The following is a 26895-nucleotide window of genomic DNA, read 5'->3' as shown; positions in this document are numbered from 1 at the left end:
ATAATGTTATTGCTATATTGATCTGGTATATTATGTTTGTATATTATTGCTACAAGATCATCACATAAAATTGAATTGTAACATATGTAAAGCATATTGTTAAAGGGTTGCTAAGGAAACAGATGGTGGTAAATTCATAAGATACACTTAAAAGGTTCACTTTTTCATAGTGAATAAGATTATGTGGTCTACTGGGATCTTAATGTCCGATTAACCAGTCTGCACTGCTTTTGTATTAGGAAAGCAAATGGAAATAATCTGATAATCTGAAAGCCTACCATTAAAAGAATAATTATAGAACATATAAGAAGCAGCATTGTCATCAAATGCAGACCCAATCACACTTCCAGGACTCAGGAAGAACTGAAATAAATGGGGTGAATTGAGGATAATTAGCACACAACATTTCGGTGACCAAGGGCTATCTGGGTCACTCTCAGGAAACAGTGTGTGTGTCCCCATGACTTACTACTGATATAATTAACAACATACTCAATATGTTTGCATAATTTGATAGATTTAACATATAGATTGAATCGGTTTATGTGAAATGAAAAGCTACCCTCTGAGAGTAAAAAATAAAACATTTAGAATAAAAAACAATAGTTACAATACTGTTTATAATATTCATATTTATTTGAAAACAAATGGTTAAAAAATAGTTGTTAAATACAGTTTTAAAAATAATTTATTCTCATGTTTATTTTTGAGAAGCATTAATATTAAAGGTTTACTGTCTTTTGTTTTTCATAGTGTGATTATTTGTTAATGGTACTGAATCTAATGGATCAACGCTTCATACCCAGAATTTGAACAAAATAAATAATATTTATTAATTTATTTGTGTAATTTAGAGTATTACAACCAAAATTTACTACCAGAATTCAACACATTACTCAATGCAGTAGCTTTAACGGATCCATTCTTGACCACCAGCAGTGGCAGCTGGTGCTTTTCAAACGTAGGTATGCACAAATGTCACACGTCAATAGCAAAAATGGGTATTCACATATATTTTGTATCATAGTGACAGTCTGCAATGCTGCTAAAAACTGCTTCCCACGTCTCACAACGTGCTTCCTGCGCTATCTTTGAGCAATCACCTCTGATTTACAGATTTTACTCTGCCAGCTTATCTGAAGGAGGCATTTTCCTTTTGCCCTCCTCCTTAAAAACTATTAAAAAGTGACTCGAAATCTATTTTTTCACCTGTCTGCCTCTCTCATCACTTCATTAGTACCCGAACATTCCTTTACATCCTTCATATAAGGCACCTCTGTCAACACCAAACTATGGGAAATGGGGGTCTGCGGGGCTGTCCGTGTTTTCAGGAGTCTTTTCTCTGAGTTTACGCTCAGGCTGATTGGTGAAAGGTGAGTATGACTGCCTTTTGTTCCTCTGATGGCTCTGAGCTCAATTATGTTCTCTCTTCTGTACAACATACAACGGTTGTTGGCTTTTCATGGGCGTATCTATTGGAGAACTACTGCTGTGGGTTAATGATGCCTGCATTACAGACCTCTGATAGGAACAGCGAGGGCTTTTCATCTGCAATAGTACCTCGACCCATGCTGGTGACAATGCCCAGGGCTCCATAGTTTTTCCTAACAAGTGTTGCAAAACAACTGCAAGCATAAAGCTTATTAGCGCTCAAGCAATGTGGCTGTGTAGCTACAGTAGTGATGTTTCACCTCAAAGAACATAACCAGAGAGCGGAATAGTGTGTATCTTAAAAGGCTACAGTCAAAAACAGGAAATTAAATAGGGCATTGCCTAATGGAGCTCTTTAAGCCTTCATCTACTATAGACGAAGCTACTGTGCCATTCATTTCCGCTAATAAGTGCACAAATGCTACTTCAAGACACATCCAGAAACATCCAGAAACTCTTTGCTAATTAGTACTTTGCTATAGTACTTTGAGTCCTAATTAGGTGTTTAGCTTATTAGCTTATACAGATCGCCTGAACCTGACTAGTTCTTCCCGTCACGTATGTGAAGCCTTATTAGCAGGATTTTTTGAATTTCCTCCATTAGATGTCTGGTTCCCTTTATAGCTAAGCCTTCAGTCACACAATGTTGGCTCAGACTTAGGGGTAATTTATATGGCAGTGCCCTGATAAAAAAGACCTGTGTATCTGCTCATCATAATATGTTGGGTTTTGGATGCCGCTAGCTTCTTAACTTAGGTTCAGTTTCACCAGTTGGCACTGCTTAGCATGGCTATAGTGATCCATAATCTACATCAGTACCAACACAGCACAAACCAGCCTTGAGCAGATAAAGTAACAAGGTTTAGCTGGTTAGCATGGCCCAGTTAGCCCCTGGTGGTAGATGTAGTAACTACACTATCTGGCTGTAAAAAAGCATTTTTCGCCACTGATGACCATTCAAAATTAGCCTTATATTCTCAAAATTATCCTTCTATATTTGTATATTATTTTATTTTATACAATTTTATTTTAATTTAGCTATTATCACTTCTATCAACCATTTTTCAATATGTTGGTCTTAAGGTTATGAATTAGCTGGTGTGTTCCAAAACAATGACAAAATTCACATTTAGGAGATATAAGCATTCAAATCTTACAGTCTCTCACTTGGATCACAGATTTTCATGACATCACATCGCACTTCAGCTTCTTGTCAGATCTTCTGTCCAATCAAATGCTCTCTAGAATCTGAAGTCCCGTCCCCTCCTACACTATAAACAGACGCTGAAGTTGCGGCTGAAATCGTTTTTTTGTTCACTCATTTACTAGTTTGTATATGATGAATAGCACATAGTGCACTATATAGAGAATAGGGAACAATTCACACAGTGTAAATATGCTTTCCATTGACGTGCAAACACAGTCTGCTCTGCTCTGGTCCAGAGACATGAGAGCACAGAGTGGATCATATCCGCGGACTGCGAGTCGGCTCAGACCACAAAAGGTACCTTTGAATTCTGCACAGAAGGCTGTATTTTAAAGTGATATAGAGAACATTAGAAGGAGAAGCGGTTAGAGATTAGAAGGAAACTGAGGTTTTACAGAGCTGTGGTATAAAGAAAGGCTATTGGGGGCGGAGTTGTTCGATGTGTCCCACCCGGTCTTCCTGTTTCAGCTGAAAATACGTCAACCCATTGAATAATGCTGCGTGTTCCATGGCAATTCAGTGGGCCTTTAAAATTACAAATTGCCGCACCCACTCTTACTTGAAAAATGAGGTGGATTAAGATTTGCTAGAAAAGATAATAAAATAAATAGTCATCTAAAATAATCAGAATTATAAAAATATATAAACTAAATCATATTACTTATACATATATATCTTTTTTGTTTATTAGACCAAATAAAATGTGGATATATCAGAATATCAGTGGATATATTAGAAGCCAAGCACACTTTATGTTGTGATTTTTACTTAAACTGTATCATGATTTTCTGTACTTTTGAATTGTGGTTTCTCTAATGACCCATAAAGTCAAAGTCAAAGGGAATTTACATTTACCCTTGTGACTCTAAAACATTCAGGGCCACATCCGGAAAAGATTTGCAGTCCAGATCTTCAGTACAGGTCTAGCAATGCTCCATGTCACATGGCATTTACAACGAGGGAACTGATTAGCTTAAAACAAAACAAAACAAAAACAAAAAGCAAAGCAAAACAAAAAGTAAAACAAAATAAAAAAGTAAAACAAAATAAAAACAAAATAGTTAAACAAAATAAAAAAGTAAAACAAAATAAAAAGCAAAACAAAAAGTAAAACAAAATATAAAGCAAAACAAAACAAAAAGCAAACAAAACTAAAAGTAAAATGAAACAAAACAGCTACTGAGAGAGCACAGTCAGATAACACAACTACAGCTTTGGGTCACTCATTAATATGATATCCATAAACTCAAACTTCTCTTCAGGTTAGTGGGCATAATTTATTGTTGACAGTTTAAAATGGATGTCATTTAGGTGCCACCCATCTCTTACTGAAGTAGTTCCTGGTGAAATGTTGCTGTCCTTTGATCCAGAGCCAGTTTGTGCCGTATATGCATATCTCATAATTTCCAGATCACTGACCCCATCCGAGTTATTAAGTCCTGTCAAGCAAACAGCTCGGGTGACTCATGGAGAGGTACATTTACTCCGGCACCGAACAGCCAATCTCTCTTCCTACAGCCACCGCAATATCATAACTCAAGAGCTGTTTATAAAAGACGACCAAACTGTGGATGTTTTTGCCATCTTGTTGAGTGGTGGCTAGGCTGATTGCACCTCCTCCTCGATAACAGAGCAGAGCGGGAAAAAAAAAAAAGGCAAAGTGTTCGAACAAGGCATGCAAGTCTGTTTCAATACCGATTCATTTTATGGATGCAGAGGTGGACATAAATAGTGCCGACTGTCATAATTACTCTAAGACATGCATTTCTGTTAAGACTGTGTCACAGTCATTAGCCAAACTCATGTGTTAAGCGGAGTTCAATGAATTAATGAATGATTCAGTGAGCAGAACAGCTCGCACACTAAAATTCATGAATTACTGTGCAAATGACTGAAAGAAAATGACACCACGTTAGTGAATATCTGCATGATTGTAGAGCGCTTTCACTGTGTCCGCTAGCGCTTTCCATCCAAGCAATTTACTTGCACATCTACATATATATATCGTACTGACGCAAGTTGTGTTTTATGCATGGCGAATACTTAATTCTGAGTGCCTCAGTATGATAAAAAGTAAATTAGAAAGTGATAGCCATAGAGGTCAAAGGCAGACACTGAAGAACAATTGCACTGAAATGGAGAGCTACGAAAGTGCTGTCACTCAAGTCTCACCTGGTCCCATGGACAGATGATCCCACCAAAGAACATGAAGAGGTAACCCATGGCAACCAAGCAGCCCCAGATGAGCAGGGAGAAGAGGCGGAGAAGCTTTTTGAAGACAGACTCGATGCAGACGAGGATGAAGATGGCGAGAAAAATGGCCAGAGTTGTGGGCACAGTCATGATGAAGGCCATGTGGCGCTCCATGTCCTGTGGAAACATAATGACAGTTCATGGCTTATTCACTCATGCATTCACTAGCTGATAAAGAAGAGAACATTCTATTGAGATATGCTGAAAAAGAACAGATAAAAGAAGACAAGGCATATTCCATTTTAGAGCAGGATTAATACAAATAACTGACAGAAATATTTTTCTATGATTCAATGCCAAAATAATGAAACAGACATACTGTGACCCTAACCTTAGACTCTTGACCAGAGTTCAGTCTAGTATGTCTGCTCAAACTTTTCCATTAACCTAATGGTTCTGTCAGAGTGTGATAGTAGTGTTTTTTCTGTTGAATTATTAATTAATATGGACAATTAACATTTGAAAAAATCTTTGCACTCAAACTGTTATCGCAAGGGTTATTTGAAAATAGGTTTGTGCTCAAAAAATGTAATCAAATCAATTAGTGCATATTAAAGATAACATGAAACAACATTTGCAACCCATTTCACTTCCATAATGTGGCATAACACCGAATGTTCATCCAACAGGATATGTAATGATGGTTTTTTTGTTTTGTTTTTTTGCAGGACTTGATCTACTCAGAATTGGTTTATATAAAGTGGGCATTTCATAAGTATCCATATGATTCCAAGTTTTTTTAAATCATATGTGTGAAACTGCTCCATTTACATGGACCCTAATAATCCCTAATAATAATCGAAACAAATTCATTCAGACTGAAGCAAAAAGTGGCATGTAAACATAGCACTGAAAGCAAACTGAGGCAAGTCAGGCCTGTGGGGCACTGCACACCATGAAATCCGCTCAGCAGTGCTGTCGGAGGGTTGTGTACTCCTGTTGGGACACAGGTGTCGCTTTATTCAAGGCAGGGTATGAGCTGTTCTCCCCTAGTTACATTGGGGTCTTTAAAGGGGTCATGAACTGCATTTTTAATTATTTTATAATGTTTTATATGAGGTGCACTTATAAATGTTAGTATGATTTTTACATCAAAAATGATCAGAATTTAGAAATATACAGTCATTTTATATCCTGATTTTAACCCTCTGATTAGAAAGGGCATGTCTGCTCTAATGTATGATTGGCTAACATCTTTGCATGTGAAATAAGTATTACATGTAGAACTCTCTTGAAAACTTTTACTACGTTTTTACTATTACAGCTGTCGAGATTACCTAATTGTGAGTATTGATTTTAGCATTATATTTAGATCTACTCTCATGGCATGAAAGGTTACAGCTATGAGCATTGTAGCCGATGACAGACATGTCTTTTGAGCGCGTGAATGCAGTGATCTCATCATTGCAAATCGATTTCTGCACTCTCACAAATGCTTTCATCATGACTAACAGTGCAAACACGATGTAAATAAGAGTTTCACTATGCAGTGTAGATAGCGTCATTGATTATAACGGGAGTTTTGGCGAGAGTCCAGAACTCAGTCATAGTTAAACTCGCACTGTGTGATTGACAGCTCCAGTGATTATAAAGGGAGAGATCGTTGATTGCTTTCTGTACATAATTTAATCACAATTTCAATAACAGATTATTTTCATGCTTCTAAAAGAAATGTTTCAAAATACTGGTAAGATATGCTTGACATAGCTGAGGCTCTTTTGGGTATTTTCCCTTTAGAGCTCTGCTCTTGGGGCCTTATAGGGCTGAGGCCCGCAAGGCAGGGAGGAAGGTGTAACAGCCAGGACTTCCTTTGCTGTAGAGCATAGAAGCTTGGGAATCTGTGTGTGTGGCAGTTGTCCATGAGGGGCTGCCGTCTTTACTTTTGTACTGTTTGTTTATTTTATATTATTAAAGTGTGTTAACGTTTAACACTTCCCACCTTCTTCTTCCCTGATCTACATACCTCGCTACAGGAAGCTTAGAGAAGCTCTGAAGCAGTGTTTTGAAATCGGCCATCACTAGATATTGTTGAAAAGTTGTTATTTTGTTTTTGGCGCACAAAAATTATTCTCATTGCTTTATAATATTAAGGTAGAACCACTGTAGTCACGTGAACTGTTTTAAATATGTTTTTAGTACCTTTATGGACCTTGAGAGATTCAGTGGCTTTGTTCTCAATAGAGCCCTTACTGAGCCATCGGATTTCATCAAAAATATCTTAATTTGTGTTCCGAAGATGAACGAAGGTCTTACGGGTGTGGAACAACATGAGGGTGAGTAATAAATGACAGAATTTTCATTTTTGGGTGAGCTAACCATTTAATCGGTTAATGGTCATTTCAAATAAGCGTTTCTGTTCAGAATGATTAAACTTGATTTTGTTTTCATTTTGGTTTATGTTCCAGTTAAAATTTCGTTCGTTCCGTTTTTTGTTTTCGTTCCTTGAACCAGTTCAGAGCCCTGCCTGTAGCTGTCGTCACCATTCACTAGTTTTCTGTGGAGCTCAAAGTAACACACTTACAGACTGTTCATCAAATTCAGACAGAGACAGAAATAGACCAAGCTGCTGCAGTAGGGTACATTCAAAGGGGAGAATTTTAATAACTACATTATAGCTACATTATCTATGCAGATTTATTGGAGATGACTCATGACATATGCCATTGAGTTTTTATTGCGGTTAGAATTGACTTCGTCCTCTGGCCATCATTAAAACTATTCTACAAAAAATAAAATAAAAATAAATTAATTCAATTCAGTTAGAAATGATTTATTTGAGGTGTGTGTGTGTGTGTGTGTGTGTGTGCATGTGGCTCATACTAGTACTGTAGATGTGGGTAATATGGTGTTGCACCATCGGTTCGGATGACTGTGTGTGTGTTTTGTGAATGATGAGAGAGAGCATTGAGCTGGCAACCTCACAGTAATATAATGCCTGTACCACAGTATGACTCACCAGCCATTAGAGGAGACACCCCAGGGAGTACTACAAATTCAAGGGAACTCTGGCACGCAGATTGAATCTCAATGAACTCTTGGGGAACACACCCTTTCTCTTTCCATTAACAAAGACAGACAGGCATATAGAGAAGTGCCCACACCTGCTTTAATTTTTCATGCATAGAAATAACATGACAATAATCTATTTTAAAACTGAAAGAAAAAAAGATACTGGAACATGAAAAAATTGCCATCACAATTTTTTTTTTGGGGTGGTTTGGGTGGCTGGCCCAAGTGACTCAACAGAGTGCTGCAGGGATGACATATTTTTGTAGACCAAAACCTGGAAACGAGTTAGCATTTTAGCATGTCTGATTCCATCGCTCTTAATTCATTGGGTTTTTGAATGGGTTTTTGGTTAAATGCCAGAAATAAGGTCTGTTGTTAACACAAGTTCAATATATTTCACATTTTATTATATGACACAAAATACATCAGACAGTTATACCCCCTTGTGATTTTTTTTTAAAGCTTTTACTTGTCTTGAAAAAGGCAGTTGCTAAAAAGTGGCTAAATGGGACTACGGAGTTTGTCAGGGACATTAAACGTCATCACGCTGATCAGGTAAACTAAGATTATCTAATCACTAGTCCACTTTTACAGTATCACTGTGTATGTAACTGTTTTTGCAAACTATTAGAACTCAAAATTTCAGGTAAAATGTTTTTAAATTAAGACTGAAAGAGCTATAAGGGCTTTTCACACAGCGCTTAACCCCAGGTTATCATCGTTCTAAACACCACTTTTAACCCCGGGTAAAGGAACGTTTCACACTTCTAATTTAGAAGCGGGATAAGCACTGCTTTTTACCCAGGGTTATGAAACCCTGATCTGGAGCACACCTCCTGTTCACACCGCCAGCGACATGCAGTGACAGGATCCCATCCATTTTAATGGAGCGCTGGTGACTTCAGGCGATAAGAGCGACAGTGACCATTGGTGACAGAATGTACTCATATCAAGTGAGGGGAGACACGCAACAAAAGTTCAGAAATTTCAACTTTATTTATTTATTTTTATATATATATATATATATATATATATATATATATATATATATATATATATATATATATATATATATATATATATATATATATTTTATCAAAGGAAGAACAGTGACATATTACATACAGATAAAATGAACAATGTTCCTTTTGATTTTACAATTTCCCCCTTACCCTCAACCCACCCCAGAACAGTTATAAAAAAAAATAAAAAAAACAACAACAACTAATAAACAATAAAACAAATTGGAAAAGCATTAGAAAAACAGAATCTCAAAGTTCTGATATTACAAACATCGAGGAAATTGACATGGTTGTTAGCCCATTGTGTCCGATTTATTTATTTGTTCAAACATGCACAGGTGTTCATCATTTAGTTTGAGGGCAGAGTTGCACCCATTTCAAAATATGAGATCATTGGAGTCCATACAGAATAAAAACATTTGGTGGATCCTCTAAGAGAATATTTCATTTTCTCCAATTTCAAGAACAGCATTACATCACTAAGCCAGAGTGAAACTAAAGATGGTTTCTTTGATTTCCAATCAAGCAACCGAGCCAAAAGACATGCAAAAGCACAAGCATCTTGACAGTTTTTAGACATGACCACACCTTGCTCATGTACTCCAAAAACAGCAATTTCAAAGCTAGGTCTGATATCCTTATATGCTTCAGACAAAATTTTAAATATAGTTGTCCAGTAATCAAGCAGTCTGGAGCAAGCCCAATACATATGAGCCAAGTCTTCTTTAGCAGAACGACATCGTTCACATGTGTCTTCTACATTAGCGTAGATCTTGGACAGTCTAGCCTTACTGTAATAAAGTCTGTGAAGGACCTTGAACTGAATTAAACCCAAGCGAGGATGTACAGGAAGTTGTTCCATTCACTCTAGATATTCCATTATTCCAAGTTTCATCTGATATATCCGCTGCCAGATCCTTTGTCCAGTCTGCATGGATTTTGTGTAGATTAATACTTTTTTTATTGACGTTAAAATATTATATACATTAGAAATTACTCCATTCATATGCAATTAAATATTTAAAATTGCGTCCAATCCTGTACTGGGAGGAATGGAGGGATAAGTGGGACAAGAATAGAACTTGAAAATATCTAAACGTGTGATCTTGGCAGATTATATTTCGAGGGTAGAGTGGAGAATGGGGCAAAAAAAATCATCAATAAAAAGACCAATAAATTTGACAAGACCTAAATGTTGCCACTGGTTGAAGACTAAGTCCAATTGAGCTGGAAGGAATAGGTGATTCTTGCATATAGGGCTGGCTATGGAGAAGTCTTTAAAACCAAAACATTGTCTGAATTGAAACCAAATCTTAAGGGTGTTTGCTACAATTGGACATTGAATATACAATGAAATACCAAGAGGCAATTTAGATAAAGCTAAAGCAGGAAGAGATGATGAAGTACATGATTTTACCTCTGAAATACACCAGACATCATTGGGGTTCTTAAGCCAATAAAGTACTTTTGATATATTTGCAGCCCAATAATAATACCTAAAGTTAGGAAGCGCTAATACACCTTGAGATTTCTGTTTTTGGAGAAATACCTTAATTCTAGGTGTTTTTCCACCCCATATAAATGATGAAATCAATCGGTCTAAATTCTGAAAAAAGGACTTTGTTAAAAAGATTGGGATACATTGAAACAAGTACATGAACCTCGGTAAAATATTCATTTTTACGCAATTGATTCTACCTGCAAGAGAAAGAAACAACAAATCCAATTTTTTGAGGTCTAGCTTTAACTTGTCTATTAAAAGAGCAAAGTTCTCTTTGTAAAGGTTAGGGAATCCTTGTGTGATGTTTATCCCCAGACAGCTGAAAAGGTATATCAGTGTTCGTAATATGGAGACCCTTACCGTTTATGGGAAAAAAAAATGTTTTTTGAAAAATTAAATTTATAGCCTGAGAATGTTCCAATATTCCAAATTGTTTCAACATCTTAACTACTTGTGAAATACCTAAGATCGGATCTGAAATGTACAACAGCATATCATTGGCATATAGCGATACTCTATGTTCTATGCCCCTACTGTTGATGCCAGTAAAATGCTGTGAGTGTCTTAACGCTATAGGATAGGGGTTCAATGGCTAAAATAAAAAGTAAAGGACTAAGAGGACAACCTTGTCTTGTACCCCTTGATAGGGGAAAAGACTCTGAACGTACTTTATTTTTGATTACAGATGCATTAGGGGAATAATAATAATCAAATAATAACTTAATTAAAGACAGAAGATGCGTTCCAAAGCCAAATCTTTCCAGCACAGAGAATAAATATTTCCATTCAACTCTGTTGAACGCTTTTTCGGTGTCTAACGAGATGACTACTTGAGGGACAGAGTTCTGAGAAAGTTTAGGTGAGTGGATTACCCCTAACAATCTCCGGATGTTACTAAAAGAATGCCGGCCTCTGACAAAACCTGTTTGGTCTTTTGAAATCAAGTTTTCTATTACTGTATCTAAACGTAAAGCAAGGATTTTTGCCAAGATTTTAACATCAGAGTTTAAAAGAGAAATTGGCCTATAAGAATTACATTTCAAAGGGTCATGAAACACACCTCTGAGCTGGAAAAACTCTGTTAAAATGGGCGTGTAAAGCTCTGGAAAAGTGGGAGTGTAGAGGGGGAGAAGAGGGGAGAGAACAACCAATGAAGCACAGACATAGAACACACTCATTATACAGAATAATGAATATTATTAGCACGGAGAAAATGACAACAAACTCCCAAGCACAAGGGAGAAATGCGAAAAAAATATTTAATAGGGCTAATAATAGGCTACTTTGATTACGTTTACGAGCACTGCAGTCTCAAAATCAGTCTTTTGTCTATTAGAATAATCGTGTCGTTGCGTTCAGATAGGCTACACCACTGTATCAGTATCCAGTTTGCACATATAATTCATTTGAAGAAGACTTGATGAAATATGTGTGCATAACTACACCGTGCTGGTTAATGTTTTGTGCAGGAGAATGTGTGAAATAAAAACTTTAAACATGGATACTTTATTCTGTATGAGCTATGTGCCACGTGGCTAGTGTTATTAAACTCAACGCGGAGCTCCGCGCTGAAACCATGGCTCACGTGTTTGAACGCAGCTAGAGCAGGCAGAGGTGAATGAACAGCACTTTTGTGACATTTGAATTCTCTGCTGTAATGCAATCTCACGCGAACATATTTTCCATTTGTGCTGGTAGATTACAGCAAAACAATCCACATGCACACAAACCTCTGCTCTGGTCGCAGGAAAGCACATTGTGTTGTAGCACTGAGGAAACAAGATATAATACGATATGTCTCTGAATGACAAGAGACCGAGGCGAGAGAAGTGATACTTCCTCATGCATAATACCGCAATTATAATCTTATGCATACTACAGCGCAGTGATTGGATTAAATTAGCTTTATGTCATGAATATATGTCAAGAATCGCTTGAAACGGTCTACGTCAGCATGTTCGACCATGCTCATACTTGGGCCGAAAGTACACGATTACGTCAGATTTTGTGACGTTGCTCCGACTCATCTTTTCAAACCGGAAGACAGAAATTGCTCTGAAAAATGCAAAAATAACTACTTTTTAAGTATCTTTAGTGTTTTCAATGATGTGCAGCCTATACATATCTGTTTACATCTCAAAAAAAAAGTGTTTTGGGGTTTCATGACCCTGTTTCAAGAACAAGAGGGGCTAATTTATCTGCAAATTTTTTATATAAAAGTCTATTGGATAGCCATCAGGGCCGGGAGTTTTTTTACTCTGCATTAATGTGATCGAGTTTAAAATTTCGGTCCCACTTTATATTAAGTGGCCTTAACTACTATGTACTTACATCAAAAAATATACTTATTGGGTTCATATTGAATTGTGAAACACTTGTGCTGCTATTGAGGTGGATACGGGTAAGGTTAGGGACAGGTTTGGTGGTATGGGTAGGTTTAAGGGTAGGGGTAAGGGTTAAGGGATGGGTCAACGGTGTAATTATAAATGCAATTAGAGAAATTAATTACAGATGTAATTACATGCAGGTGTTTTTAAAATATAACTACAATGTAAAAACATGTATGTACACAATAAGTGCATTGTATCAAATAATTAATTTAAATGTAAGTAAATAGTAGTTAAGGCCTTAATATAAAGTGGGTTCAAAATTTCTTCTATTTGTATGCGCTGATCTAAATTACTTTTCTGCACAGAATTAAGGGTGGATATATCTATATTGTTTAAAAATTCCAACATTTCAGAGTTAGATTCAGGGCTTTCAGAAGTATATAAATTTAAGTAGTAGTTCTTAAAAATTTTATTAATTTCAACTGGGTTAACTATTAAATCAGAAATTTCAACTTTATGCAAATGAGGAGCGAATTTCACAAGCGACAACCAATAGGAGTGAAGGCTCTCTGGAGCTCAAGTCACCATCTCGAGTGCAGGAAAGACAGATGGGACATAGTTCCAGAGCGATTTCACTGTTTTATATGATTTGACTGTACATACAACAATGCGTGGAAAAGCAGTTTAGCACTGCTGCAGTTTCCCCTGCATTGTGTTGATTATTAGGTACATAAAAATGTATTATTTGTCAAATTCAAATGACGTTTTAGTATTTTTTAATACTAAAAGAGTTAGTATTAGAGAGTTTAATTTGTTGATAGATCGATCGTTAATCTAGTTAATGAATTAATGCACTGAGCTCTGCAGTCACAACACTCTAAAACAGCAGAATGTTACTTTTAATTATTTTAAACCTAATTCCTAGTCAAATTAGAATGATTTTATTATTTGTGATTGCATTTTCTATAGATCAGATGTGCAGTCTACCAATGACATTAGAGCGACAGCACTAGGAAGGGCCACAAGCGACTTCACAGTACAGAGACTGATGGTGCGTTCCAAACCGGATATATCGCCCTCCGAAGGGCACTTTAGAATGAAAACAATCATGGCCGCCATATTGAAAGGTGGACATGAATGTCATGTCTACCATCATCATTTCCATAAATATCATTTGAGATGTGGTGGAAATGTTCAATATTTTCAAAAGCAAAGCAAAGCAAAGCAAAGCAAAACGACAATTACAGACATGACACTTTTAGTAATTCATTGTATTTTAAGAGACGTTAAGTCCCCAGGGCCAAAAGTGCCCATAGTATAAAAACACTCATAGGTTCAAAAACACTCATTTTTGTTGTTTAAAATCTTTGTTCATTTGATCTTAAGCCTGATTTCTTACAAAGGTAATATCACACCTCTTCTCAATAAGTAACATGATCTCTAGTATCATTCATGTCCATAGCATAAATGTTGCAAGTTTGAATGTGACACTGCAAGGGTTAATATTTAGGGTTTGTTTAAATCCCCAACCCTCGTATATGCTATAATATTTCTTGCCTTATCAAACACCACCAACAAAGTGCACCAATCTGACATTCTCCTTCCTCTTTCCAGGACAATTAGAAATAAATATCTACATCAAAGTGCTGATTCACAGCCTACATGATTAATCTTAAAATCCTAATTTTAGGCCCATTCCCACCAGCCTCACTCCTTCCTGTTCTTCTACTCTCATCACTCTTTCATCTCTCAAATCATGAATCAGACTTGGCTCCTATCAGTCTCTTTTCTTCACATTATCAAGGGCCAGAGCTCAAATAGCCAGCTGATTGTGCATTTGAGCCCATTTAAGTCCATTTAACTCCATTTTGCAAGGGCCACAAAGACAGAGAGACGCACACATGGGGGTTCTTTGTTACAGCACTATCCCTTCCACAGCCACTTCCTGTCCATTTGTCTGAGCGTCTCAGTTTAATGTGAGTTAGGGATGGTTTGTGTTTGTTTTCTGTGGTTTCACAGCCCTGCAGACTTGCTGATGGGACAAAAATGTAAAACATGCCACTAACTGTCAGCAGAATGCAAACTTACACTGTACCCACATACTCATGTATTTTTTACTCTCAAAACAGAGCTACGCTTTTGTTATCTCATGATTGCAGTGAAAAAAAATTAAAATAAAATAATATAAAATAAAATGAAAAAAAATATCGATTCTTGTAATACATTTTGCGATGTGCATATATAATTCAACCGCTGTGTGTCTGTCATTTTTGTAAGAGTACGGAGTCATGCATTTTTCATACTCTTATTATTCTTCCAAAGCATTGACACTCACCTAACACAAGCATATATTACAACTTGCTCATCAGTTCTGTATCTATATTTACACTCAGTTTTAAAATAAAAGAAGATAAAGTCCAAAATGTGTGAATACCTCTGCCATACTCTAAAATGTATGAATGCTACTAGGCTATATTATTTTCTTTTAAAGAAATCAATCACATGGGGGGGCTCTTTGGATCTATTATTTTTTTTTTTAAAAATTACAATAATACAATGCAATTCATATCTGACTTTATACCTCCCCTTACAAAAAAATAAGTATACTTCAAGTTAATTTGATTACGTATAAGTAAAGTATACTTTATGTAGTAAGTATACTAATATCAATGTATTAGTAGTATACTTGTAAGTATACTATTTCAGTAATATCTGGGACTATAAAAGTATTTTAAACTGAGTATACAATGAGTTTACAACTATTGTTTCTACTGCAACTATACTACAAGTGAATTTGTAGTTATACCGATAGTTTCTAGTTAAATATTTCTAGCACATTTTTTTTAGTTTATGAAAGTACACTTTGAAGTATACTCTCAGTAAACTACTAGTTTAGTAGTTTTATACTGCAAGTTGCCAGTCATTGCCAGCGTTTTTGATAATTTTCACAAAGATTTCATGATCCCCATAATATTTTGTTGTATTAATATCTGAACATGCAATATATCAAAATAAAGAAGTTTTTGCTTAAAAATATAAACACATTAATGTGGAAAATTTTCATAAAAAAAAAATCAACATTTTAAACAGAAAGCTGAGAAAATCGTGATTTGTCAAAACCTAGATGGAGTAGATTGAGTCCATCAACACCTCCTAAGCTTGCGGAGTCTTTACCTCTACCTGGGTCGACATTTCATTCGGTAACACTAGACAGTTTTGATTTATATGCTGTTTAATGTTTGATAATCGTGTTACATTACATGTGCATAACCAATGCTTCTATCACTTGTTTCTGCTCTTTCTTCGGCTTTGTTTTGAAACAGAGATCATTTACTCTTCAGGAAGATGCGTAATAGTAGGGCTGAACGATTAATCGAAAATTAATCGAAACCGAAATTCAGAACCTCTAACCGACGTAATTTTCCCATGTTGGTTATTTTGTTTTTTTAATTCTGTTACTTCCCCCTTAAAAACATACTACCACGTGTGTAGCCACGTGACTCCGCCCCGTCCAGTCAGTGGCATAAAAGCAACACGGAAGCAACCTTGCGTCTTCACTAAACTTTGTCAGTTGTATTCGTTTTAAGGTTTGCCGGTTTGGACATTCAAGCGATTTTAGATGATGTATATTATTTCGAGCTACTTTGCTCACGCAGCTGCACTGTGGCACGAACACTCGTACAAACAGTAGCTGCACATCAGGTGAAGATCACGCGCTGAGAGGAACGCAGAAACTAGTTGTCAGCGCTGTCCTGTGATTTATCACTAAAGTAGCTTAGAAACTCAAAATTTATTATAGCAAATATTTTTCTACTTTTGAAGGAACTTTTTACAACCCACAGCTTCACAATTAATAGAGAGACGGTATGACTAATTTACACATGCTCTCATTATGTATTGGTACTGTACTAATTTATCTTTATCGAGCAGAAATCTGTAAGAAATGTTACAAACCATAGATAAAATAACTGCTGATTGTTATTTTTCAATAGGAAAAAAAATCCCACCTTTAATAGTCAATCATATTTACATTACAAAACTTGTCAGTGAACTATGAGGGCAAAAAAAAAAAAAAAACTGAAACAAAATAATAGTTTATTAATCATAATAGAGGTAAAATGTTAAGTTAATTGAGGTTTTGATTTTAGACCATAATCGTCCAGCTCGATGTAATAGCACCCCCTACCGTATAACAGTGAAATGGATTGCTGGAAATTTCCATAAATGGCGGGAAAAAGTAAATTCCTATGTACACCAACAGTGGACTACACAAAAATTCACATTCTCAGAATTGGGAACGTAGCTGTTTTCTTTATAAATCAATATTTTCAAACAAATCTATTTGTACTGGATGCCAAAAATGTAAGTTTATAAGACAGTATGCAAAATATGTACAAACCCGATTCCAAAAATGTTGGGACACTGTACAAATTGTGAATAAAAACAGAATGCAATGATGTGGAAGTTTCAAATTTCAATATTTTATTCAGAATACAACATAGATGACATATCAAATGTTTAAACTGAGAAAATGTATCATTTTAAGGGAAAAATAAGTTGATTTTAAATTTCATGGCATCAACACATCTCAAAAAAGTTGGGACAAGGCCATGTTTACCATTGTGTGGCATCCCCTCTTCTTTTTATAACAGTCTGGAAACGTCTGGGGACTGAGGAGACAAGTTGCTCAAGTTTAGGAATAGGAATGTTTTCCCATTCTTGTCTAATACAGGCTTCTAGTTGCTCAACTGTCTTAGGTCTTCTTTGTCGCATTTTCCTCTTTATGATGTGCCAAATGTTTTTTTATGGGTGAAAGATCTGGACTGCAGGCTGGCCATTTCAGTACATTCCGTTCCGGATTGTGCTGAACATTCAATTGTACATTCCGGATCCTCCTACGCAGCCATGATGTTGTAATTGATGCAGTATGTGGTCTGGCATTGTCATGTTGGAAAATGCAAAGTCTTCCCTGAAAGAGACGACATCTGGATGGGAGCATGTGTTGTTCTAGAACTTAGATATACCTTTCAGCATTGATGGTGCCTTTCCAGATGTGTAAGCTGCCCATGCCACACGCACTCATGCAACCCCATACCATCAGAGATGCAGGCTTCTGAACTGAGCGCTGATAACAAGTTGGGTTGTCTTTGTCCTCTTTAGTCCAGATGACATGGCGTCCCAGTTTTCCAAAAAGAACTTCAAATTTTGATTCGTCTGACCACAGAACAGTTTTCCACTTTGCCACAGTCCATTTTAAATGAGCCTTGGCCCAGAGAAATGTTTTCTGGAAGTATTCCTGAGCCCATGTTGTGATTTCCATTACGGTAGCATTCCTGTATGTGATGCAGTGCCGTCTAAGGGCCCAAAGATCACGGGCATCCAGTATGGTTTTCCGGCCTTGACCCTTACGCACAGAGATTGTTCCAGATTCTCTGAATCTTTGGATGATATTATGCACTGTAGATGATGATAACTTCAAACTCTTTGCAATTTTTCTCTGAGAAACTCCTTTCTGATATTGCTCCACTATGTTTCGTCACAGCATTGGGGGAATTGGTGATCCTCTGTCCATCTTCACTTCTGAGAGACACTGCCAATCTAAGAGGCTCTTTTTATACCCAATCATGTTGCCAATTGACCTAATAAGGTGCAAATTGTTCTTCCAGCTGTTCCTTATATGTACATTTTACTTTTCCGGCCTCTTATTGCTACCTGTCCCAACTTTTTTGGAATGTGTAGCTCTCATGAAATCCAAAATGAGCCAATATTTGGCATGACATTTCAAAATGTCTCACTTACAACATTTGATATTTTATTTATATTCTATTGTGAATAAAATATAAGTTTATGAGATTTGTAAATTATTGCATTCCTTTTTTATTCACAATTTGTACAGTGTCCCAACTTTTTTGGAATCGGGTTTGTAAAAAAGTATTTAATAGGCAACACAATCAAAATAGTAAGCACAACTACAAGCCAAGTATACTTAGAATACTTAATTATACGTATATATCAATCAAAAGATAACATAACTCATAACATAACTCCATTCAGGAACCTTGGAGTTGTGACTGATGACCAGTTAAACTTCACAGACCACATTGCTAGAACTGCCCGGTCCTATTTGCCTTATACAACATTAGTAAGATCAGGCCCTTCCCTTTGGTGCATGCTACACAACTCTTTGTCCAAGCTCTTGTTCTATCCTTATGGACTATTATAATGCTCTCTTGGCAGGCCTTCCAGCATGCAATGTCAAACCTCTACAACTGATCCAGAATGCTGCAGCAAGAGTAGTCTTTAACGAGCTGAAGAAAGCGCACGTCACACCTCTCTTCATAAACTTGCACTGGTTGCCAATTGCCGCTCGCATCAAATTCAAGGCATTGATGTTTGCCTACAGAACAACCCACTGGCTCTGCACTCCTTCCTTAACTCACTACTTCAGACTTATGTGCCTTCCAGAAGCTTGAGATCTGCAAGTGAACGGCACCTTGTGGTGCCATCCCAAAGAGGCACAAAATCACTTTCACCTTTACCTTGAATGTTCCTAGCTGGTGGAATGACCTCAACCCGAGCTGCTGAATCTTTAGCCATTTTCAGTTAACTAACTGGGGATAGTCAAAGCGCTTACATATTGTTGCCCTATTGCTGGCCCATCAACTGTTTGATTACCCATATTCTTCAAAATATCTTCTTTTGTGTTCAGCAGAAGCAAGATATTCATACAGGTTTGGAACAATTTGAGGGTGAGTAAATGATGACAGATTTTTAATTTTTGGGTGAACTAATCTCTTTAAGTGTAATTTTAAGTATATTTTTTGTAAGGGTCTTCCTGATTAGGATAGTTCACCCAAAAATTCAAATTCTGTCATCATTTTCTCACCCTCAGGTTGTTGCAAACCTATATAAATGTCTTTGTTCTGCTGAACACAAAGGATGATATTTGGAAGAATGCCAGTCACCTATAAGCAATGGAAAAAATGTCTACGAAAACCATAATGTGTTTGCAGATGCCACTCGGTATGATGTTTCTTATGCAATGACATTCAAACCTTTTTAAGTGTGAATAGTTTGTGGCATCTATTGAGATTCCTGTTTGCTATCCTAAAAAAATTCACATAATAACCTCATAATCAGGCCCTTTTAGATTTAATATAGGGTGACTGTGATATATTTCAGTTTTTTAAAATCTATTTGGATTGTAAAATAGTGTGCATTAAACCAGATGTGCTCATCTTACACTACATTTCTAATCAACTCAGCCAAGCAGAGGCCAACACATTTTACAGATGCTGTGGAGTGTGTCAGTGACTGAATTCAATAAAGGCACTATAAGCGAATCTTAATGATCACATGAGCTGGTAAGATCAGCTCGGTGTGACGCTGTCATATCCATAACTCATCTAATTGATCAACCCGCATGTTCGCTTCATCCCACTTCACATTATCATATTTCAGCTTTATAACGTGTTCAGCTGGGTCCATGTTACCCTGCCCTGATCTTACCCAAAGCCTCCTTTCAAATTCACAATAACACCTTGCATAAATGATTTTTAACTGTAACTGAGTAGAAGTAAAGTTTTTCTTTACAGATCAACTGAATGGAAAATGGACGGTTGATCAGGAATGTGTGCATGTGGTTGTTTGTTTTTGCTGTTGTCATTGAAGCATCTAGACAATGTGTGTCTGTGGCACTTGTCCAAATAGTCTGATCCAAGATTTGTCTCTCAGTGTAATTTGAAGTGGTTAGAATCTGAAGGAATGCAGCCATTAGAAATTAAATCTTGCTAGTAACAATCTTATCATCAGGATGAAAGGAAAAAGGTATCCATTTTACCTCACCATCATTTATAAAGATGGTATCAAGTGTGTTCCATACAGCATTGCCTAATGGAAAGGGTTACCGATTTGCCAATCAGAAGATGCTTTTCATCTAAAGTAACTAACCAGATCAAGTCAAACCAGACCAATTCAAAAGCACAATTATAGTAGTCGCTGATTATTTTGTGATTGACTTGTGTTAAGAGTACAGATTTGTAGCAAACGTGAATGACACCTCAAACCATGTGACTTGTTGAGAGATTTGCTATTACTTTTTTTATGATTAAACCCACAATTTTCATCTGGCAGGTCATAAAACATGCAAAACAACTACAACAACAATAAAAACCCAACACTCAGAACATCTGAAGGCCCCGATATACTCTCTGCTGAGAGTGACGTAAATATGTTAATATGTGCTGCATGCTTTCCTTTCAATAACAAAAAGAACACACAACAACACACAACACACAGCGGGGAGAAAACAGTAGTTATGAAAGCATCTGATCATATATGATGTGGATATTTGTATGAGCACTGCAATGCAGCACTCCAGTAAAGTCATGACATGTTTACTTATATAGCACTTTATACAATATATTGTTTAAAAGCAAGCAGATGTACAGTATTGAACAACAGAATTACAACTTCATTTTCTATAAAGCGGCTCTCCAGTGTGTTCATGTTTTTACTTGCGGACGTCCGACCCTCGGGGACTAAACAGAAGAAATAAACCGGAGAAGATTTCTACATAAAAGAACGCGGAGCCTCAAAGCACACCTATTATGTAATCTCCACGGACCAATGGTAGTTCGAAGGTGTTTACCAGCCAGAGCGAAATTTTCCGGAAAGTATGCTTTGGTAAACTGTTTCGAAATCCTTATACGAACACAAAACAAACTTCAGTTTGGCCTGATTTCGTTTGAAACACCAGTTTGTTCTTCAATTTCGTTTGAAGTATATCGGAGCCTTTAGTAAGTTTATAGCCATACCAGTAGGGCTGGGAACGCGCAAGTTTTTTAGACTAGTTATGGACAGGTACAACACACAGCAGCTTTACATCAGCGTTCTTCCCTCAAGTCTATGGAAACTCGCGACCGGTTCGTGACAGGCTCGTTCGCCTGCACGAGCACAGGCTCTGCCTCTGGCTCCAGAACGCGAAAAATTCTGCTGAAAAAGGGGTATCAGCGTCCTCCTGATACTGCGGATAATCATAACAAAAATAACATTCAAATTAATTGCGGGTGGATGAGAGATGAATCATTAATGTGAGTCTTTGAGTCTGAAAAAAAGTCAACAAAGTTAAAATATAAAACCAAAGATTTTTTTTTAGGTTATGTAATCTTGTTTAAACAGATTTTATAAAATTGGTATCGAAAAAGGTATCGTTTAGGTATCGGTATCGAAGTCAAGGTATCGGTATCGTCTCGGTATCGAAAATCTTTGAACGATACCCAGCCCTACATACCAGTTTTGCACGGCCAAACACCACTCAAAATTTCTTCAAAAATTGTACAAATCAAAATCTAAATACATTTCAGCAAATAAATGGATAAAAAAAAAATCTAAAATCTGTTTAAAACTACTATCACCATACACCCATCTGTGAGAACATCAAATATTTAGTTACAATCTGTGACAGTCGCAAAGTATTTTTACTTCATTACTGTACTTCAGTACGTGTTTACTGTACTTCTGTACTTTATTAGAATATTTTTATTTTGGGAAACTTTCACTTCTCTACATTCCAAAGCATAATATTGTACTTTTTACATTTCTTTTTCGATTTTTTTTTTTTTTTTTTTTTTTACATTTCGTTTTTTTAACATTTCATAAAAACATATCTTTTTTTTAATATTGCGTGATAATAATGTAGAATTTGTTGACAAACTGATTCTAATTAATGAACCGGCGAAATCGTTCTGTAAATCACACTGAATGATTAATTTGTGAATTGGACTTCCGAGTCAACAACTCATCGGGTGAGCTGATTCAATAATCTGGTCAGAGTGAATCTCCAGTTAACAATTCACTGTTCAAGTCTGACTGGGAGATCCTCAAAGCCTGAGATGGTGCAAAAAAGTATAGTTACTAATAGCAAATATTTGTATTGATTATTGTAAAGGAAAATCAAAAGTTTAGGTCATGACCTAAATTTGCCATAAAAGGCTGCCTATACCCACTGTACTATAATGAAATGCTTGAATGTGGAAATTGTCCACCTTTGCATGTAACTGTATGTACAGAGTAGGCTATAAATAATGTTAAAATAACACAAATGCCAATTCATCTTCCCCGCATCACCCCTTTACATCTTTAAATGATACAAAACTATTGTTTACATTGCATTCCTCTTAAAATGTTAACATTTTGCCAATGTGACATCATATTTATACTATTTGTAACCACACATTTTTTTTTTTTTTTCCTGTTTTAAATACTTTATTATATTTTGATATTTTTACTTGTTTGCACACTGAATTATCAATAGTGCATGTTTTGGTAATAAAATAAAATACTTGCTTATTTGCAGATCAATATTCAAGTCTTCACCCATAAGCTTCCTTTTAGGATGAAGTATCTCAAGATATTGAAAATGCGTGCAATGTCCATAAGAAAAAAAATACATGTTTTCCACTTTTTTTTAAAGGAAAAACTACTTTAATTAACCAGCGTTCCATCGCTTGCACCTGATTAATGTGTCTTTCTATTCGAGTGAACTTTTGTTCTTATTTTCAGCCGTGTTATCGCACAACTCCGCCACCACATCAATCGTTAATCTCTCAGGACAGTGCAGCAGCAACACAATCTTTAGACAGATTTGCTGTGAAAAAACAAGATAAGCATTCAATGTGGAGAAGGCAGAACTTCCTGCCCAAAACTGAAACAAAAAGGCACGACCGACAGAGAAACAACGATAAAGCAAAGTTTGTGTTTCGTGACATTTTCCGGCCCCATTAGCCAGTCTGTGTAAAACAGACTGCTGTTTCCAAGATAAGAGCCTCAGCGCTTCAAAACAACATACCCGGAGTTAAACCACAGGAGAGTGATGGGAGCTGTGTTACCACACACAGGCTCCGCATAAAATGAAGGATGTGGTCCCTGCGCATTGGGCAGTAAATGTTACCGTCTGAAAGAATGGGGTCTAGGGATGGTCACAACCCGTCGTCTAGTGACTGACTAATTGATAAGTGAGGTCGATCAACTGAGATTTGTTCTGTTTTTGTGCCCATGCCTTAATTAGCATGCTGATAGTGTGCTTGACTTTTTTATATAGTGCGCTGATAGTCTGCTGTTTATTTATTTTTTGGGGGGGTTTGGGGGAGCTTTAGTCTATGCTTCTGATTCCAGCCCTCCAAAATATATAAGATGGACTGTCTATCAATGCCCTTAAAAATATGTGATTATAGGACCATGAAACTCTTCAGTTTCTCTTCAGTTTGTGCTTCATATCTGAAATCACAAAATGAAATGCAACCAAATTGCAACCATTACTGATGTTCAACACTACCAACACTAGATGTATACACCAAAATTTGTAAGACATTGTGTCAAGTTAAACATTTTAAAGCACTTTGTCCTCTATTTTGACCTGTCAAGTATTTATGCTCACCAAGGCTACATTTGTTGCATCAAAAATACAGTAGAATATTGTCAATATTACAATTTACAGTATTTTATTTTAATATATTTTTAAAATGTAATTTATTCCTGTGATGTTAAAGCTGAATTTTCAGCAGCCATTACTCAAATTTTCAATGATTTCAAATCATTCAAATAAGCAGATTTTCTGGTCATGAAACATTTCTTATGATTATCCATGTTGAAAACCCTGTGCGAACAGGGTGCATGAGGGTATGGAAATACCTATGTTAACAGGCAGGAAGGACATCCTATCGTATCCCTCGGACCAAGTGATATGATTGCACGAACATTTTATGGTCCTACACCTTCCACAGATGATATAAATACATATAAATACATTTAGACCACTTAAATTAGTGATTGCTATCGGGAAGTGAAGAGATTTTTAACCAACATAATAAAATTTTTTTTGAAGCAAATCACCTACCCTGCCTTTAATTACAAAGGGCTTTCTTAAAGGGATAGTTCACCCAAAAATGAAAATGTTGCAGATTAGTTGACTAGTATTTCAGATAACCCACTGACTAGTTGGTTTTGAAATATAGTTTTGCATATCTCTAATGAGGAGTGAGGAGTAAATTGTTGCAACTATTTAAATGAAATGGTTAAGTTCACCATATTAAATTATGCACAGAGATTACTATATTATTTTGAGACAACGTTTTAGGGTTCACAGTGCAGTCCAAATACACCGCTTGCAATAATCTACAAACCCATTACACATAAACACAGACAAGTGAGCATCTGGTGAGAGAGAAAGAGATTCCGAGAGAGAATGAGTGAAACAGCAGGTGAAAATGAGGGTTGCAGAAGTGCAGCTCTCAGAAACAGCTCTTTCACCAAAGAGATTCACACAATCTGCCACAGAGAGAAAAAGAGACACATGCAGACACAGATAGAGTGCTGCACTCCTCTCACACAAGTACAACACTCTCTCATAGACCAAAACCCCATTTCTGCAGCGTTACCACAACCACAACTGTGGGATGAGGGAGGAAGATGAATAGCCTTCTAAAATAGGAACAAAACAAAAACATCTTAAAGGGACAGTTTACCTAAAAATGAACTTTCATTCATTGTTTACCCGCACTCAAGTCATTACAACCTGCAGAATGCCTAAGAAGAAATTCTGGAAAATGTGCATGCAATTACAATGGATGAGAACTGAAGCTTTCAAGCTTTAAAACTGACAAATGTATCATACAAGTGGTTTTTATGACTAATATTCCAAGTCAGCTGAAGTCTGACAGCTTTATGTGACAAAAACACTGAAAATCTTCTGTTTACAGTCAGTAAATTGAATATGTGAACCGTGTTATTCCGATTCATGAATGAATCATTCAGACAGTTTTGTGAATTGGATCAAATGATACTCTAAAAAGAACTCAAATGAACAATTTTTCAGAAATTGGGCATCTCTACTTTTCTAAAATACTGATTTATATTTTGGGCTGTTACTCAATGGTATGACTACAGAAGTCAAGTAACACTTTTATGGACCTTTTTTTTTTTTCAATCCACATTTATTGTAATTAAAGGAAAAAACATGACCAGAACATTCTTCAAAATGTCTCCTTTTGTGTTTCATGGAAGAATAAAAACTGGTTCAGAACAACATGAGGGCAAGTAAATGATGATAGAATATCAATTTCTGGATGAACTAAGAAGAGTACATGTCTCTCGACCCGTACGTCTATTCTGATGGGGTCAGACAGCAGAGAAAATGCAATGCGAAAAGCAAACAACCACATAATTTTGCAAAATAAACTGGCTTATCAACTTTTAAGAGGGAAGACAAAGTGCTTTCCGTGTTTTTTGTTGTTGTTGAAATTAAAGGCAAAGTGTCGAATCAAACTCTATGTTATTTTGTCACAAATTCATCTGTAGGCTAGCCAAATTAGACGCCAACATGGATGGGATGTACGGCATGCCATTTTTGCACCACAAAAATTCAGTTTTGGATTCAACTGTTGGGTCACAACTTTATGTCCAATGAAAAGTCCTGAAGCAAAACCAGTTGAGAACCACTGACTTAAGATACATGGAGCATTGTGGTCCAATTCAAGACAGAAAAGTACAAAAAGAGTAGTAAGAGGATAAATAACTGTCTCTTACCAGTCCAGAGGCAAAAAACACGGTGAGCAGAGCCAGACATGCTCCCATGACGATGAGCAACAGGAACACGATGAGTGGATGCTGCTGGGTCATACGGTAGTAGGACTCGTACACCCAGTCTGGAGACTTCAGCCCCCCGGATGACACCATGTCCTCCGGACCCTCCAGCAGGTAAACTGTCTGTTGGAACATGGGGTCTGCCTGGATCGCCCCTGAGCCTTCGTCTTCGTCCTCTTCCTCCTGCTGCTGCCGTTCTGGCTCGTCTTCTTCTGTAAGAGTGCTCAGCTGCGGCGGGTGGGACAGATGTGTCCCGCGCCAGGGCAGGAGAGAGAGTGCTGCCGCACGCAGCATTCTCCAGCCAACATGATGAACTGAGCAGCGGAGAGCGACTGAGGCACGCACGAGAGAGCGTGTGAGAGGAGGAGGAGAGAGAGAGAACGATACGGAGAGAGAGAGAGAGAGAGAGAGAGCACAGGAGAACACCAGTGTTTGTTTGACTGCAAGGCAGACCGCAACTCTCAGAAGTGACTTCGTGGAGTGTGTATTGGAGAGAGGAAG

General features: G+C 36.8%; 1 protein-coding gene across 3 annotated transcripts in view; it reads right to left on the bottom strand.

Moving 5' to 3' along the window:
- The window catches only part of adcy2b (adenylate cyclase 2b (brain)), an 86229-nt gene extending 59334 nt beyond the window's left edge, over nt 1-26895 (bottom strand). For 2 of the 3 annotated variants that reach the window (XM_067411923.1, XM_067411922.1), the window contains exons 1-2: nt 26338-26895; nt 4811-5008 (exon numbers count right to left, since the gene is read on the bottom strand). In XM_067411923.1, coding sequence (XP_067268024.1) covers nt 4811-5008; nt 26338-26688 — 549 coding nt within the window. In that variant the 5' untranslated portion in view covers nt 26689-26895. The remainder of the gene's footprint in view (nt 1-4810; nt 5009-26337) is intronic. The other variant, XM_067411924.1, reaches the window with a different exon arrangement.

The sequence above is a fragment of the Chanodichthys erythropterus genome, chromosome 15, assembly GCF_024489055.1.
Source record: "Chanodichthys erythropterus isolate Z2021 chromosome 15, ASM2448905v1, whole genome shotgun sequence".
Classification (NCBI taxonomy): domain Eukaryota; kingdom Metazoa; phylum Chordata; class Actinopteri; order Cypriniformes; family Xenocyprididae; genus Chanodichthys; species Chanodichthys erythropterus.
The sequence above is the reverse complement of the archived record's forward strand: the minus strand, read 5'-3'. Positions and strand labels throughout refer to the sequence as shown.